The sequence below is a fragment of the Euleptes europaea genome, chromosome 7 (assembly GCF_029931775.1).
Source record: "Euleptes europaea isolate rEulEur1 chromosome 7, rEulEur1.hap1, whole genome shotgun sequence".
Lineage (NCBI taxonomy): Eukaryota > Metazoa > Chordata > Lepidosauria > Squamata > Sphaerodactylidae > Euleptes > Euleptes europaea.
In genome coordinates, this window is record NC_079318.1 from 1430202 (window position 1) to 1446919 (window position 16718).

The 16718-nt window shown below is 41.3% G+C and overlaps 1 protein-coding gene across 1 annotated transcript in view; it reads left to right on the top strand.

The window, feature by feature from the left end:
* Positions 1-16718, top strand: part of PEX7 (peroxisomal biogenesis factor 7) — a 108812-nt gene that overhangs the window by 26758 nt on the left and 65336 nt on the right. The window contains exon 6 of the mRNA XM_056853834.1: positions 15887-15993. Within this exon, the coding sequence (XP_056709812.1) occupies positions 15887-15993 (107 nt within the window). The remainder of the gene's footprint in view (positions 1-15886; positions 15994-16718) is intronic.

The following is a 16718-nucleotide window of genomic DNA, read 5'->3' on the forward strand; positions in this document are numbered from 1 at the left end:
AATGGCTTATTCTGCATATTCTGATTATGAATATAATTTCAGAAAAGCTTTCCAAAAACCCCACCAATTTCAGAAAAGCTTTCCAAAAATTTGCCAAGTATTGTGGGCCTCGATCTGAGACTACCTTGCGCGGAAAAGAGTGTTATTTGAAGACATGTGACACAAACAATTTGGCTAGTTTTTGAGCCGTGGGAAGTCCCGTGGAAGGGACTAAATGCACTTGTTTTGAGAAAAGGTCTGTGACCACCCATAGTACCATCTTCCCTAGGCTGGGAGGAAGATCTGTGACAAAATCCATGGCAATAACTTCCCAGGGAGCCAAAGGTGTTTCTAAAGGCTTCAAAAGTCCGGGTGGTTTCCCCACCACCCTCTTGGCTGTAGCACAAGTAGGGCAACTGCGAATAAAAGAATCTAAGTCCGTTCTCATCTTCGGCCACCAGAATTGTCTGCGCAAAAGCTGCAGGGTTTTAACAAAACCAAAATGCCCTGCCACCTTGGAGCTATGGCCCCGATCCATCACCTCCCTCCGAAGAGAAGCAGGAACGTACAATTTATTCTCTTTAAACCAGAACTCCCCCCGCTGAGTCATTTTTTTGGCCAGCTTATTTGCGGCTCCCTCTGCCTGGCAGGCTTGAATCAGGGCAGCTTTGAAAGAGTCCGGTAGTCCTTCCAAGGTAGGGGACTCTCGTGTTTGGGAGCGAGTAAGGACTCCATTACTAGCCTAATGTCAGGATCAGGTGTCTGTCCCTAGCATCCCATAAGCAAACTCATCCAGGCAGGTATTCCTGAAGCAGTAATACTTTATTAGGAGCAAAAAGACAGATTAAAGGACTGACTGCCTAGAGGCAGGTGAGGCTAGTAATGGAGAAACATAGGCAGGTTACATGTTTAAAAGTAATACAGGCTGTGAAAGTAAACATGGCCAAGCAGCCCCGAGATAAGCGGTTCCCAGGAAGGGGGACTAACCATCAGCACAGCTGTGGAAAACAGGACGAGCGAAACTGTTCACAGACACTTACAGGTATGAGAACCAGGACTTAACGTGTAGCCAGAAACTGGCCCAACTCATGTCAAGAGTCTTTACTCCTGCTACCTGGAGCAAGGCCTGACATGGACTTTGCAGCTGGGGATGAAGAAGATGTCATTCAACTCTTGCAAGAACATCAATGACTTATTCAGGCAAATGTTCCCAGATAGCCACATGGCCCTAGAGTTTCATCTTGGAAGAACAAAAGCATCTGTTTTGATGAAGCTTTGAATAAGGTGATTCAAAAGGGTCAGATGGATTTAGTGGTTCATTTTTGGGGTGAACGCTGCCAAAAGGTTTTCACACAGTACCTGACCAGTGTTTTTCTTCAAAATGCCACTGCTGAAGACCTACTTCAGAAGTTTCAAGAAGGCGTGTCTTCTTTACCAGTTGCAAAATTGCAACAGGTGTCTATGGACAAGCCAAATGTAAATCACCCTTTTCTGAAAAAAATCAAAAGAAGAAATGAAAACCAACTCTGACTGGAAAGGAGAAGAAAACGAATTGATCAACCTTGGAACGAGTAGCCTTCATGTTGTACGTGGGTCTTTTAAAATAGGATCGCATACAGTGACATGGGACCTTAATTCAGCCTTGCACAACATGCATTATCTGTTCAAAGATTCCTGGCTAGGCGGGCATCATGCACTGCTATAACAGAAGTGCACAATTTTCACTAGAGGTTTTGCTCCACTAGATGGTTGTAGAATGTTACATGTCTAGAAAGGTCTTTCACTGTTTTTGACAATGCCAAAGCTCCCTAACACTAAACCTGCAAATTGCATAAAATTTGCAGTGCAAGATCCACTCATGAATTCTAAAATGGCATTCATGAAAACAATTCCTAGAGATTGTGAGCCATTTCTACAAAGGCTTCAAAGCCAAAAACCATTTGGCACCTTTTTTGTATAAAGAGCTTCATGAGCTAATCAGGAAGCTAATGACTCATTGCTTAAAATTGGAAAAGCTGCAAAAAATGTTATCTGGTTCACAGTGGTTAACAGTTGACATGAAATTGTCTGAGAACTTGCTTGACAGAAATAAGGTCAAAATTTGCTTTCATGAGCATCAAGTGGCCAATTTTGTCTAGAATGTCGAAACATGGTAGTAGAAGTTGTTGAAAAGCTGGTTGAGAGAAGTTCTTTGAAGTTCAAGATGGTGCATGGCTTATGAGCATTAGCTTCTACTATCATTATACACAAACCAAATATTGGAATCACCAGAATAATGACTGTACTTGAACTTCTACATGCAGCAAATCGAATCAATGACACAACAGCTGAAAAGTCAAAGCAGCAATACACTACTTTAACAACTGCTGCCCACAATAAATTCAAGGCTCAGTTTCAAACGTACATGGTAAAACAAAATGATGAAGTTGGTTTAGACACAAAAATCACAAAATCACACAAGGTTGGAAGAGACCACAAGGGCCATCCAGTCCAACCCCCTGCCATGCAGAATCCCACAATCAAAGCGCTCTTGACAGATGGCCATCCAACCTCTGCTTAAAGACCTCCAAAGCAGGGACTCCACCCCCCCCCCCAAGGCAGGGCATTCCACCGTCGAACCGCCCTCACTGTCAGAAAGTTCTTCCTAATGTTTAGGTGGAATAGCTTTTCTCTTAGTTTAAATCCATTACTCTGTGTCCTAGTCTCTGAAGCAACAGAGAACAAGCTAGTTCCCTCATTAACATGGCATCCCTTCAAATATTTAAACATGGCTATCATGTCACCCCTTAACCTTCTCTTCTCCAGACTAAACAAATGCAACTCCTTAAGTCTCTCCTCATAGGGCATAGATTCCAGACCTTTGACCATTCTGGTCGCTCTCCTCTGGACACGCTCCAACTTGCCAACATCCTTCTTAAATTGTGGAGCCCAAAACTGGACACAGTATTCCAAGTGAGGTCTGACCAATGCAGTATACAGTGGTAGTATTACTTCCATTGAATACCACATTTTACAGTGGTATTTTGATGGCCAACAAGAATTTCTTAGACCTGTGGAATGTCATCAAGATGTTCCTATCCTGTCTCATGGTAATTCTTCAGTTGAAAGTGGATTTTCAGTTAATGTCAAAGTTAATAGAGAATTTGCATGAAGAAACTGTTGTCTGTCAATAGTGTCAGGTTTATGGTTCTGGAGGATCTATTGTAATCGATAGGAGTATGTTGCAGTCGATCAGACATGCTCACACATAGAGTACGTAGAGGTTAAACGCCATGAGCAACAAGAAGAATTTCTGACAAAAGAAGAAAACTTGAGGGAGAAATTAACCACCTTGAAAATGCTTTTAAAAAGACAAAGAAAATAAGCCAAAATGGAAGAAGAAACAATTGATCAAACTGAGGGAGCTGCAAAACAAAAAGAGAAAACTATAGAAGTTATATCTGTATATTGTTATTTAATCTTTTTGAAAAGAATAATTGTACTCGAATTTCTAACTTGATTTTTAATTGCAATTTCACAATGAAGTTTCATACTGTGGCTTCAATTAAGCCATTTTTAAAAAGAATATTCATTGAAATTTATTTTATATAATGTTTAGTGTAGTTTTAAAACAAGAACAGACAAGTTATTTATTAATGTTTAGAGATTACATATTTTGAAGATTCATCTTCATGTAATTTTTAGTGCATTTTCAAAACGGGTGTGTTCAGTTAACAATAAATGTTTAAGTTCATACTGAATCTCTTATTTTAACAAAGGTTTTTTTCATTTCAGTACTTGTGTAGTTCTAAACAGTTTAATAAAACCTTTATTTAATGTAACATAACCTACGCATTTTTTAACTTGGGGCTATTTTTGAATGGTGCTCAGGAAGGTGGCATGGTATAGCCTGCCAGATCTCAGAAGTTAAGCAGGATGAGAAGCCACCAAGGAAGACTCTGCCGAGGAAGGCAATGGCAAACCACCTCTGCTTCTCACTTGATGGCGCTTTACATGCACACATTTTTAAATGGTGGTCAGGGAAATCAACAAAAGTCAGAGAAAGTCAGGGAAGTGGAAAATAAAATTTTAGTGGCAACCCTGGTTTTCCTCTGCTGTGTTTTTTAAAGGCCTAAAAAAGATCTTTTCTTTGTGGATTTAGTACTAGTATAGTACTTATATGCAACAGTTACTAGATGTGATTGTTTATATAATTATTCTTGTGCAATGGTTTTAATGTATGTGATCTTCTCCCACTGATGTCATTTTAGTGACTGCATGTATTATTTTTACATGGAACTTCTTGTTAGGTTCAGCAGGCCTCCAGATCATACAGAAAAACAAGATAAAATGCTCATAAATAAATTAGTTAGATGATGTCATAGATTTTGATGGAAAGCAGTTAGCCATAGCTGATAATTGCTGCTTATGGTATGAGATGTAAATGCTGCAGGTCAGCTATACAATAAATCAATTTCTGCACTCTCCTGTGACAGTGTGTAGATGCACCATCTGACAGTAAGAATCTTTCCACCTATCCTATAAGCTGATGTAGAGAGGCTTGGGTGAGTTGAGTAAACAGGTCCCAATCCTGGTGTGCTGGAGCGAAAGCAAGTCCTCCCCTTTCCTGCACAGCAGATCTACACTAACTGTACAAGGAGATTTTCTTAATGGTGATGTGAGGTTCTGGTGCATCCCTCCCCTTTTGTTTGCTAATCAATGGGATTGTTCTGCTGATTGATGTAATTAATATTTCTGTCTCTTTTGAACATGTTTATGTTGCTAATCTTCAGCACATCCCACAGAAATAGTATCCACTAGATAAATTATGCAATATGTTGGAAAAGTGCTTGTAAAAGCATGATTTGGCTTTAATTTTAGGTAAAAGGATAAGAAGGTGTTCATCTTCTGGTCTTCTGTGCAGTCTCAGGCTGGCCACAGAGATTAGATTTCCAAAGCTTTCAAGAATTTTCTAGAGCACTCCCCCTCCATCTTGCACCAGAGCCAGGACTTTTCCTGCCTAAACGGTCACATGATGCCGGCAGGGAGAGCTTTCCCCCCCTCAGTTCTCTCTTTGCACCGTGGAAGGAGGACTTTCCCCCCACAGCTACAAGATCATACCTGAGGTATTTGTTCAGTCAGGGTTCTGACTTTGACTCTTTTCAAAAAATGCCAACAATGTGACATGAAGATGAGCCTAAAAGCGGCATTGTGGGAGAAATCCCTGGGGCCCCATGATAGACTGACAGAAAAACAGGCTGAAAGGGCCTGTATGCCCTCAGTAGCCTCAGTACCTTCAGCACCTTCTAACCCTCTTTCGGAGCCAGCTTCAGTGGCTCACAGAACTGCCTCAGAGCCGCTGGCCAAGGAGGCTAAGAGAAATACTAAATGTCTAAGCCCCCAAAACCTCCTTGGTGCTGATAGTCTACTTCTCGTGTACTCCAACTAATCACCTGCCCTAGGAACTGTTTACCTCTTTGAGGCCAAGACTTTCAATCACTTGGCATCGAACACATTCACCTCAGCGCCAAACACCATCACCTTGACACCATGCTCTGACACCTCCTTGATACTGAAGTGTGACTCATTGACACGGTACCCTGTTGACTGTGAAGTGTGTCTCCGACTGACATTGAATTTCAGACTCTGACTCTATCCCCGTCATTGGAAGTAGTGGACTCAGACAATGTCGTGGTGGAGATTCCTCCTCTCCCAAGGAGTGTTGGCCATAAAGAGCAGGCAGCTCCTCCTTACCATTGACCTTGGGATGCTTCACCACAATCCCAGGGGGACTGTCAAGATCCCTGGGGGTTTTATCCTCCTATGTACATGACTCCTTGGAGCAAGTATGCAGGCATGGAACACTGATGTATAGCAGAGACAAAATGATCTTGTGTGCCAAGCTACAAAGCCGACTGGGCAAGTTCAGGCTTGTTTGCTGTTTCCCCCTAGAAGGATACCTGGTATAACCTTGAGACAAAAAGACGACTTTAGCATTTGTTTAGCACCCTCCTGCAGCAGATATGGCACACCTCAGTAATCTGATCAGAGACAACTCCATTCAGAGAATCTGGATGGACACAAACTCATCAAGTTACCAGCCAAGCCCTCTGATTTACCCTGGCAGATAGTCTCCCAGACCTTGCCTTCATCTGCAAAACTATAGCCAATACTCAGGGGTACTTAGCCCAAAGTACCTAGGCATTATTTCTGATCTATTCCACTTCCTGTTCTTTTCTCCCGCCAACTCCTAAACTCATCAAAAACAATCAGACCTTTCGTCCACTGGCAATGACAGGCTATTTCCAGACATTGCCAGGCGTAGTGAGACCATACCTCCAACTCTCTTATGGGTATAAATATCTCCTCGGTCGCCATGGCAAATTGCGAGTGTTTTTCCTTGGATCCAAAACGTGAGCCCTTTCCTTGTGTGTACAGTTTTCTTTTGCTGTCCTTATAAGAAATGCTGGTTGTTACTCATCTCCACGTAGCTGCCTCCATCTGAACCTCGCTCCCCAGATTGGTAAATATACTTTCCCCTGGGAACCTCTAATCCTTGTGTCCACCCCCTCCTACCTTTATTTTCCTAGTTCTGCATGTATCGGGATTGGTGTGTTTTTCTGTGTGTGTGTGTATGAATTGGATTATTTTTAATAAAACCCTTAAAATTTATCAAAGCTTCTTTATTGGGAATCTTTTCCACTGGTGCACTCATCCCCATAAAAACAGGTTCAGAGATTCCCCACGTCAACCTCTCACAAAGCTCTACAAGTCTCCAGCTAATTTCCCCCAATAAAAGGGAGACCACTCTATTTGGCATAACAATGGCTCAAACTTTCTATTCCTAGGAAAGTTATTAAATCCCTACAGTGGTGAGCCATACAACCCATGATTTCAGAAAGCAATTTGGACTCAGAAGTTGCTTACTCCTTGGCTGACGTATCCTGCCCGCTTTCACTGAAAGCTCACTCATCCAAGGCTCAGCCGTTGTCCGCTGCATTTCTAGGCAAGGTCTTGATGTCAGGTGTGTGCAGAGCAGCAACCTGGTCAATTCCTTCCATGTTCGTGAAACACTATTCCATCAGTGTGGATTCAAGAAACAAGGCAGCTGTGGGAAAAATTGGTACTACACTTTTTCGTTGACCAGCCCACATTCACCTTCTCGGTAAGTGAGCTTGCTATCTTCCCATGTGGGACAGAAGCCACAAAGATGAAAATAGTGTTGTACTTAACGTGTATCTGTTGTTCATTGAGTGGTCTTCTGCGCATGATCACACCCCTCCCTCCTCTCCCACTGGGGGGTGTTGGCACATGGGGGCTGTTGTGCTCCATGGTGGCGAAGGGAGATCTGAGGGAAGAGCACCCTGCTCATATCTGTGGTGCCTGTTTAGGCGGGAAACATCCACGTGAGATGGAAAGGAGGGGGGGGAACGTTCCTATCTCTTCAATTCTTCTAGAAAGCTAGTTAGTCCTCTCCGTGGCTGTCCTGTGCCTGCTCAGTCCCATGTGTGCCTGCAGAGAAGACCACTCAATGAACAATGGTTACAGGTAAGTGCAGCCCTGTTTTCTTAGCTCATCTCGGTCCAGTTTCAGTGAGATCCAAAATGGTCTAATTGAAATAACCTTTGAAGAATGACTTCTCCTTAAAAAGGACTGCCTTGATTTGTTTTAAAGAAATAAGCTTTTTCATTGCTAGCCGGTTTGTACGGTTAAACTAGACCACTGTGTCATCTGCCACCACAAAGCCCTATTAGTCCAAATTATGTACTTTATCTAATATAGAAATTGAATTTTCATTTTAATGAAATCCAAGTTCTACAGTGGTTGTTTTTATGTAAATAAAATGGGCAAGAACAGCTTTAGGATGTTATTGCCTTTAGACCCCTTTCCACTTACTGCACTAGATACTTAATCAAATTGTCCATGTAGTTATGTGAGGTTTTGTTTTATTTATTTTTTGGGAAGTGCTTCTTCATATATTTATGATCTTTAGAAAGACAAAGAAATAAAAAAATGTGATTAAATATTTAAAGATTTGCTGTTCAAATTATACTGATGAGAAAGAAAGTAGATTACTGTGCAAAGGAAATAATGGTCCTGTCTGACTGGCATTTCAATTAATTCAACATTAAATGCATTTACCATTTGGAAAGGTGCAAAGCACTTTGCAGAGCTGTTAATATAACATTCGATCATCTGTGGGGCTGTGGGTGCTTTACCCAACTGAAACGGGAGATCGTGTTAGCAACCGGGAGCTGTTCAAGCTGTGTAGCCTATTCTGTTCTGTCCTGATGTCAGCACCACTTTCTGAACCAATGACGAGGGCTGGGAGATCAGGTGGAATGGAGGCTCCTCTGGCTTAGGGGCCTGATAAATGTCCAGCTGACAACAAAAGGCCAATCATGTGGAAAATGTGATTAAAGAAATGACATAAATAACAAAACTGCATGATGGCTAAAAGGGTTTAGTGAGTCATTGTGTCGTTTACCCAGAAGGCCTCTTTGTCTCTACCTGGAGAACAAAATTATTGTCACATAAAAAGGTCTAAATGCACAATCCTCGACTGCCAGACATAAATCGGCCTTGCTAAATGGTCCTTGACCATTCACTCTGCAGAGGTAAAGGAAGTGATCAGTTGGTCCAGTTCACTGTGACAGCATCTTTTATGGAGTCAAATGAGGTTTATCACCTCTTAAATTTACTAGCTAGAAGCTACTTATAAATCAGATGCTTGCTTGGAAGAGGCACTACTGCACCTATAAACGGAGACTGAGATCTGCTTCTGCAGTAGGCAAAGATCTGTGGAGCTTGACATAACAGCCAACTATTAGCTTAAATGCTAGGGCTTCAGCTTTAACTCTGCTTTAGTTTAAATCCTTAATGTGGTTATTACATTTATTTATTAGTGGATATGTTTTTTCAAGAATCAATCACCATGGTATTCTTTATTCATAAAAATTAAGCTTGACTATCTCTAGTGAGGCTTTTCTCTAAAAAATTCCCTGCCACTACTGGGGACCTTTCTGTTTTGAATTTACACTTGAGAGTATCAGCGAGAAAAGCAATTGCAAGCTAGTTAACTCTTGAATAAATTAAATCCTTTCCCCACATTCGGTGCTCACATCATACAGTTAAGTGTTTGACAGCAATGTTAATGACTACAGTGTATTGTGGGAAAGAAATTTAGCCACATGAGGAATCTGGAGCTGCAGATATCTGAAGCTGCAGATAATCTGAGACATTGGCAGTCTCACAAGACACCTAAGAATGTTTAATTGTTATACAAAATGTCACCAGGGCTTTCCTAAACTTTTCTGGAAATGGTTCTAAATGTGCTGGCTATACATCGGTCGTTAGGAAGCATGGAATACCCATGCTTTTTAAAATATAGAAAATGAATTGGTAAGAAGGCCAGTTTTAAGCATTAGCAATTAAAGATGAATAGAAAATAAGACTGCTTTCTGTTTTTATAAGTAGCTTCCTAAGGCCAAGAAGAAGTAGGCATTCTGGTATATTGAATGGCCTGGTTCTAAAACTTGCAATTCCAATAAACTGATGTGTTGGTTTGGGCATACCGACTGTTCCACCAGCCCTTTGCGACATTATGCTGGCAGTATATTTAGTTTTGTGTTGCAGGCTGATGCACCAGCGTGTTAAGACTCTTCTGATTTCCAAACTAATACCAGCACATAGTGTCCTTGGATATTAGAATGATTAAAAAGTAACATAGATGTCTATTCTTTCCTTGACAATTTGAGCTGTTAGTTACCTCTTCCATGTAAAATTTAGAACAAGAAGCTTTTATTAGATTTCATGACAGGCTACAAAAATATGAAGGAAGCCTATATTAGACTGGTTAGACTGCATGGACAAACTTCATCCAGTACAGAATTGCAAAGATCTTTTTCCCATTCTGCAAGAATGGTTTAAATTTACCGTATTTTGATATTTCCTTGCTTGTTTAATTACACCAGTGATTTCAGGGCACCTGCCAATACATTTCCTGGTGCCTTCTTGCTTCTTCTCCAAAGTAAAGAGCCAATCTTGGCTTTCCTCCAATCCACTGGAGCAGGAAGAATCATCTTTATGTCTGCAGGCATTGTCTGAACCATCCCTTTTGTGACCTCATTGTTGTGCCATCTTTGGATCTAGGCCAATGAGAAGGGCCTGCTGTGATCTTAATGGGCTGCATTTCTTGACCTTTTTCTGTACTGTTGGTTCCTTTAGACTGGCAAGGTTGCAGGTCATTGTTACAGATTTTACCCTATAACCATCCCTGCCTACAGTGGCAAATTGAAAAGCCATTCAAAAATGTAGGTTGAGTTACATGGGATCATTATAAAATTGTGATGAGAAAACGATTTACATATGAAAGAGCAACTATAGTAACCACCAATGGCACAAGATAGCATAGCGCACATTATGAACCTGGGCAACTAGATTCACATTTGGTAACAGGAGGGCGGAGTTTCAATCATAAAACTTGCAATTTGGGTTGTGTGTGTTATATGTTGTCAAGCCACTTCTGACTTATGGTGACCCTATGAATTTATGACTTCCAAAACATCCTGTTATTAACAGCCTTGCTCAGGTCTTGCAAATTGAGTCAATCCATCTCATGTTGGGTCTTTCTCTTTTCCTGTTACTTTCAACTTTTTCTAGCATTATTGTCTTTTCCACTGAGTCTTGTCTTCTCATAATGTGACCAAAGTAAAATAAACTCAGTCATTTAAACTTCTAGGGAGAGTTCAGGCTTTATTTGATCTGGAGTCCACTTATTTGTCTTTTTGGCAGTCCACAATATCCGTAAACCTCTCCCCCAACACCACATTTGAAATGAATCAACGTTCTTCCTGTCAGCTATTTTCTTTTTTAATTTTTTTATTAAGATTAACAATAATACAATAATGCAGCATTAAAAACAAACTTCTTTCCAAACAAACATCGACCAGTACTTATAAAACCTATAAAACATATAACTTTCTAAATAAACTCTTTATGAACCATCACCAACAAAATCTACACTTTTAAGTGTGTTCTCCATTCAGGATATTGTGGGATTCCATATTCCATCTAATTCCTCTATCTTTATGTTATTTTGATAGTAAATTAATTTAATCAACACATAAATCTCCCTTACTTTGTCGAACCAACTATTTAAATTTGGAGAATTTGCTCCTTTCCAGCATCTGCCAAAATTTATTCTTGCTAATGTTACCATATGGAGGAATACATCAAGGAATTTCTTATTCATAGTTGGTAAACAGTTTAACAAGATTATTTCTGGATTCATGGGTATTTCTATTTCCAGACCTTTAGATATTATATTTATCACTCTTTTCCCAATAAACTGTGGCTCTAGTACACTCCCACCACATATGGTAAAAATCTGCTTTATCCATATTACAAAACCAACATTTATTTGCATCTTCCTTTAAGTTCAACATTTTCTGTATGCTAATAGGGGATAGATGCCACATATAGATTCTCTCTAATCGACAGACTTATTGTGAAATTTAAACCTTTTGTGAATATAAATTCTCATTTGTCATCATCCGATACGTAGCCAAGCTTCATATACCACTTCTCATTATATTTATTTATTGTCGTTCTGCTTTTTTTGTAATAAAATGGTGAAAATCTTACTCATAGAGAGTTTACTTGAGACTACCAATTTTTCAAACTCGTTGAGGGATTGCAGTGCTAACTTACACTTTTTAACTAATGTGTTAAAAAAACTAGTGTGTTAATTTGAAGGTATTTGAAGGGTGTTAATAGGCATTTTCTTCTGTTAAGTCGGAATAAGCAATTATTTGAGCTCCTTTTATCCAATGTTTGTATTTATCTTGATCATTTAACTTATAGCTAAGCCAGTTTTGTGCACCTATATTTTTCAATGACATGTCGGTTATTACTGGTGCTAATAAAGATCTTTCTCAGACTAATTTAGTTTTAATCCTATCCCAAGCGCTCACTGAAGTGTTGATGACCTTGTTATTGTTGTTATATTCTTTCCCCCTATATTTCTTTTCAACCCATATCCATTTATCCAAAGGGATATGCACAAATTCTTGTTCAATATTGAAAGATGTCAGCTACTGTCAGCTACTTTCATTGTCCAAATTTTCCACCCATTCATAATAATGAGGAATACTATAGTATGGATTATGTTTATTTGGGTTATGACAATGGAATAATTTACAAAACAATCTGGAGTCTGCAGTGTAAAAAAATTTAAAGAAATATTTGTCAGATTGCAACGCCTATGTCACAAAAATGCTAAATAATATAGCTGTTTACACAGATAAAGGCCTATGTTTTGAATTTTTGGGCTGCAAGTCAGTTCTTTTCACTGGTTCTTTGAACTCAGCCTGCCCCATAGAAATTTGGCAGTATGCTACTTTTGATCTTAGATTTGCTCTAGTCTTCTACATAACCACTGCCAAAAAAACTTTTAGTTCTACTGAAACAATCCTTGGCTTGGGAGAGCCGGTCTCCTAGGTGTCCTTGGGCTGCAAATATCTAAAAATATTCATCTTCCTTACCTTCAGTATTACATCCAAGCGTATGTGTGTTAGTTAATTAAAGGATAAAAACACGCTGTTGTGTATTTTGGGCAATGAAATGTGTTTTGTCACCAAAATCTGGTGCCTCGTGATAAATGTCCTTCAAATATGAAACAGCTTTAATCTTTATAATGCATGATGTGTCCCATTGGGTCATGTAGTGCTGCCTATAGAACTGAACACTTCTCCTTGCTGAAAGGAACTAGAGATCTGGGTTTTTTTTACATTTATCTCACTTACTTGTTATTGTGAAATTACCTTTCCATTTGTTGAGTCTTTCTTCTCCCCTTATTTTCCTTCTCACTTTATTGCATACACCACAATACATCTGTTCATATTTAAAGCGCTACAAGACTCGTAATTTTCACTGCAACAGACTAACATAGCTAACCCTCTGGGGGGGAAAGGATCAGCTGCCTCTGCAACCTTCTTTTTAATTTCCTAGCTCATGTCTGAGTCCTCTGCTGAGCTGTTCCCTATGCCTGAAACATCCTCCCACTTCCATCTGCCAGTCTCACTTTCTCAGATCTTCCTGATGAGCCTTACTTTATCTAACTGCTCTTCTGGTTAAGCCTTCCATACTATATTTTGATTTGTTACAATTGTTTAATGCTTGCTGCTAGTATATCCAATGCAGAGGGGTAGCTGTGTTAATCTGTTGTAGCAAAATTACGCAAAAGTTGGGTAATGCCTTAAAAACTATCAAAATTTATTTCAGTATTTCATGAGTCAGAGCTTACTCTGTCATATACACAGAAGTGTACATCCATTGGCTTTGTTAAATACCCAGCAGGAGGGTAGGGAATATTGCTAAGCGAGGCTGGTGTAAAACAAAATCCAATCCAAAGAGATATCAACTCACCTAGAGTAGGTGTGATGCACTTCTGACCAACAACCTATCCAGCCCCTATAACTTAGAAAATAGATCCTCTATCATTGTAATTTTTGTCATTAAATGCAGTTTTAGTAGTATCCTAAAATTAATACCTAGATGTTTTAACAGAGTAGATTCCCATTATTTTGCATGATTATGTTGAGTAAGGAGAAGTCACTTTTCCATAGTTCTGGTAGGAAAATAGATACTGCCATGAGTCTATTACCTATAAGTGCTTCCCTGTTCCTTTTGGCCAGTGGTCGGCAAACCGTGGCTCGTGAGCCGCATGCGGCTCTTTGGCCCCTTGAGTGCGGCTCTGCGACAAATCTGCGCGCCTCCGCTTCCCACTCGCTGGTTGTTGCTTGCGGAGCTCTACCCCAACTGGGGCAGGCGGCCGGCCCTGGGCTCCCCTCTCAGAATCCCCGGAGCGGGGCTGGCCTCTGAGCCCCGTGGGGGTTTTCTCAGTCATGTTCCCTCAGGGGAGCCAGGGCCTGGGGCCCCTCGTCCCCCCGGCTCAGCGCAGGTGGCGGGCCATGTGGGCAGGGTGGGGCTTTGCAGGGAAAGGCGGGGGGCCCACATGGGCGGCGAGCGTGCCGGCCGGGCTGCCGCAACCTGCGCTCTCCAGCCTGGGTGGGCGTCTCTCTCCCTGCACAGGCCAGCAGGACCCCGGCCTCTCCTGCGCCCCGGCGCTGCCCCATCCCTCCCTCCCCGGCTTTGTCTGCAGCATCTCCGCTGCCGGCTTTGTCTGCCCGCCAGCCGCCGCCCGGGCGCGATGCTGCTGGGGCCATGAGCCGGAGGGGGGGGGCCAAGCAGCCAAAGCGCAGCGACCAGGCTGTCCCGCACCCGCATGGACTTGGTGGCGGCCGGCTGAGGCGATGGGGCAGGTGCTGGGCTTCGCCACTGCAGTAGGTCTCCGCGGGCGAGGAGGGGGAGAGAGGCGGACTGGGCTGGGCCGGGCTCTGCAGACCTCCCTCCCGCCTGGCCTCCTGGGAATTGCGGTGCGGGTGGGGAGAGGCGCCCTGGCATACCGCACCGCGCGCTGGCTGGTGGGGTGCGGGGCGCTGGGTTGGTCTGCCCAGGGCTGCCCCCAGCCCCACTTCAGATGTGGGCCAGGCCTCTGCGGGCTTCGCCCCGGTGCCCTTTCACCCCCCGCCCCCCCTCAACATGGAGAAATTTGGCTCTCAAAAGAAATCTCAATCGTTGTACTGTTGATATTTGGCTCTGTTGAGTAATGAGTTTGCCGACCACTGCTTTTGGCAATCAGAGGGAAGCTCTACACAGGCACAAAATATTAGAGCACATCATGATTTAGGTTCTGGATCTGGGCATTGAAGAATGAATGATGAAAGCTAAGCAAATATTGTATGTGTTTGTAAGGCCTTTCTAGCGGGCTATGGACTGTCCTTTGCAAATATGCTTGGGAATAGTCCACTGATCACAGTGAAACATAGTTCTAAGCAAAATGCACATCAGATTAGGCTCTAACTTACTGCCTGACCAGTCAGGTGTTTAATATTAATTTATTATTTTTATACCCCAGTTTTTGGTTATGATCTGCTTCCCAGGTGACTTACAATTTACATTAAATGCAAAGGTACAGTATAATCAGGAATCATAGGCTTGTGGATGGCAGCCTCTTCTGGCCCCTGTCTATTTATGGCACAGTCCAGATTCTAGTCTTTCCCCCCAGGGGGAGGGGAAAGAGCAGAAAATGAACTCAGGAAATACCTGGCTGGTAAGGAGGCCCAACCCTTCTTTTGATCTACAAATACTTTAATAGTTGCTGATTGTTGAGGTTTACAGTATATATTTTTACTGGGGATTTTCCCCCCATTGCAACTGTGTCTTACTATTTACTGAGAGCTGTTTTGAAAGCCACTGTTGAGTCAGGATAGTACTATTTTTTTAAAAAAAATACGGATATATCAGAATCAGGTGTGGTAGGCAGGTGGACATATTCAACAAATAAGTTTGCTATCCATTGTAGTCTTTGTGCTCTCATGCACACACAGACACACAAATAATGCATTAGACTGGATCAAAATAATCATAAGAGGAGTTCTGTTATGAAATACAGTTTTCTTGCCCTCTCTCTCCAGCTGCAGCCCTCCTGCACCTTCCTCCTGAGGGCCAGGGAATTCTTGGCAATTATGTGGAGCTTTGCAGCTGGCAAGGAGAATAGACGCGTGAGCGCACATTGCCATTGTGGAAGGGCTTTCTGCTTGTGGAAATTGCCCTTTGGATCCATAATGGAAAAAGACTAAAGGCTAACAAGGAGAAAGGAAGTTGAATACTGGCTTCGATTGCTTTGCTAACACAATTAGAATTATTAGCTGTAATTATACAGTTTTCCTAGCAATTTTTATTTTGCACATGGTGTTGAATTGTGAGTTTCCAAAGCTTGAGCTGTATATCCATGGAAAATTGAAATACTTAATATTATACTAGGAAACAAATCTGTAAAGAGTAACTCATGCCTCTTTTCCAGGTGACCAGACTTTAAGAATTTGGGATGCTAAGGTACCAAGACTCCCAGTAGTAATTCCAGCTCACCAGGCTGAGATATTAAGTTGTGACTGGTGCAAATATGATCAGGTACAGTAGCCAAAAACAATGTATTTCTAGACTCTAAAAACATTGCCTTTTGTGAGTGAAACTGTTTTGTAACTAGGTAATGTATATGCTGGTAACATTTCTGGAAATGACTTCCCAACATAAAACCATTTTGGTAGATTTTAGTGGCGTGTGAACTGTTCCATTCATCAATAAGCTTTTTAAACATTCAACTTTGGCTTGATCCTTACTCTCAAAAATAGCTCACTTCTACGAACACAAAACCTACTGTTTAATACTTTTCATTTACTACTTGCTTATATGATTGATGTTCTGTCAATTTTATTTTAAGGATATCTTTACAGTACAACATTGCACCGCCACTGCACTAGGAAGAGAGTGCTTATTTGGACTCTGGAGTTTCAAGTTAGCATAGCTTGCATCCTGTTTTCTTTGTACATTCTGTTCCGAATGACAGTGCACAACCATCCAAACTGCATTTTCTGTAGAAGCCTATAGTTATGTTCAAATCTCTGTAAAACAGGTTAAATGTTACTTATCACTTAACTGTTTGAAGCATGCCTCACCCATTGGCTGCACTTCTGTGATAAGAACAAGAGGTAGAGTACCAGCAGCCTAAAGAATAATGTAGAAGTATAAAAAAATATGAAAAGGAATTCAGAATTGTGAAATGTAATGGAAAATACAAAAGATTATTATTGTAATTACAAAAGTACAAGATTGTACCATAACATGTCCACAATTCG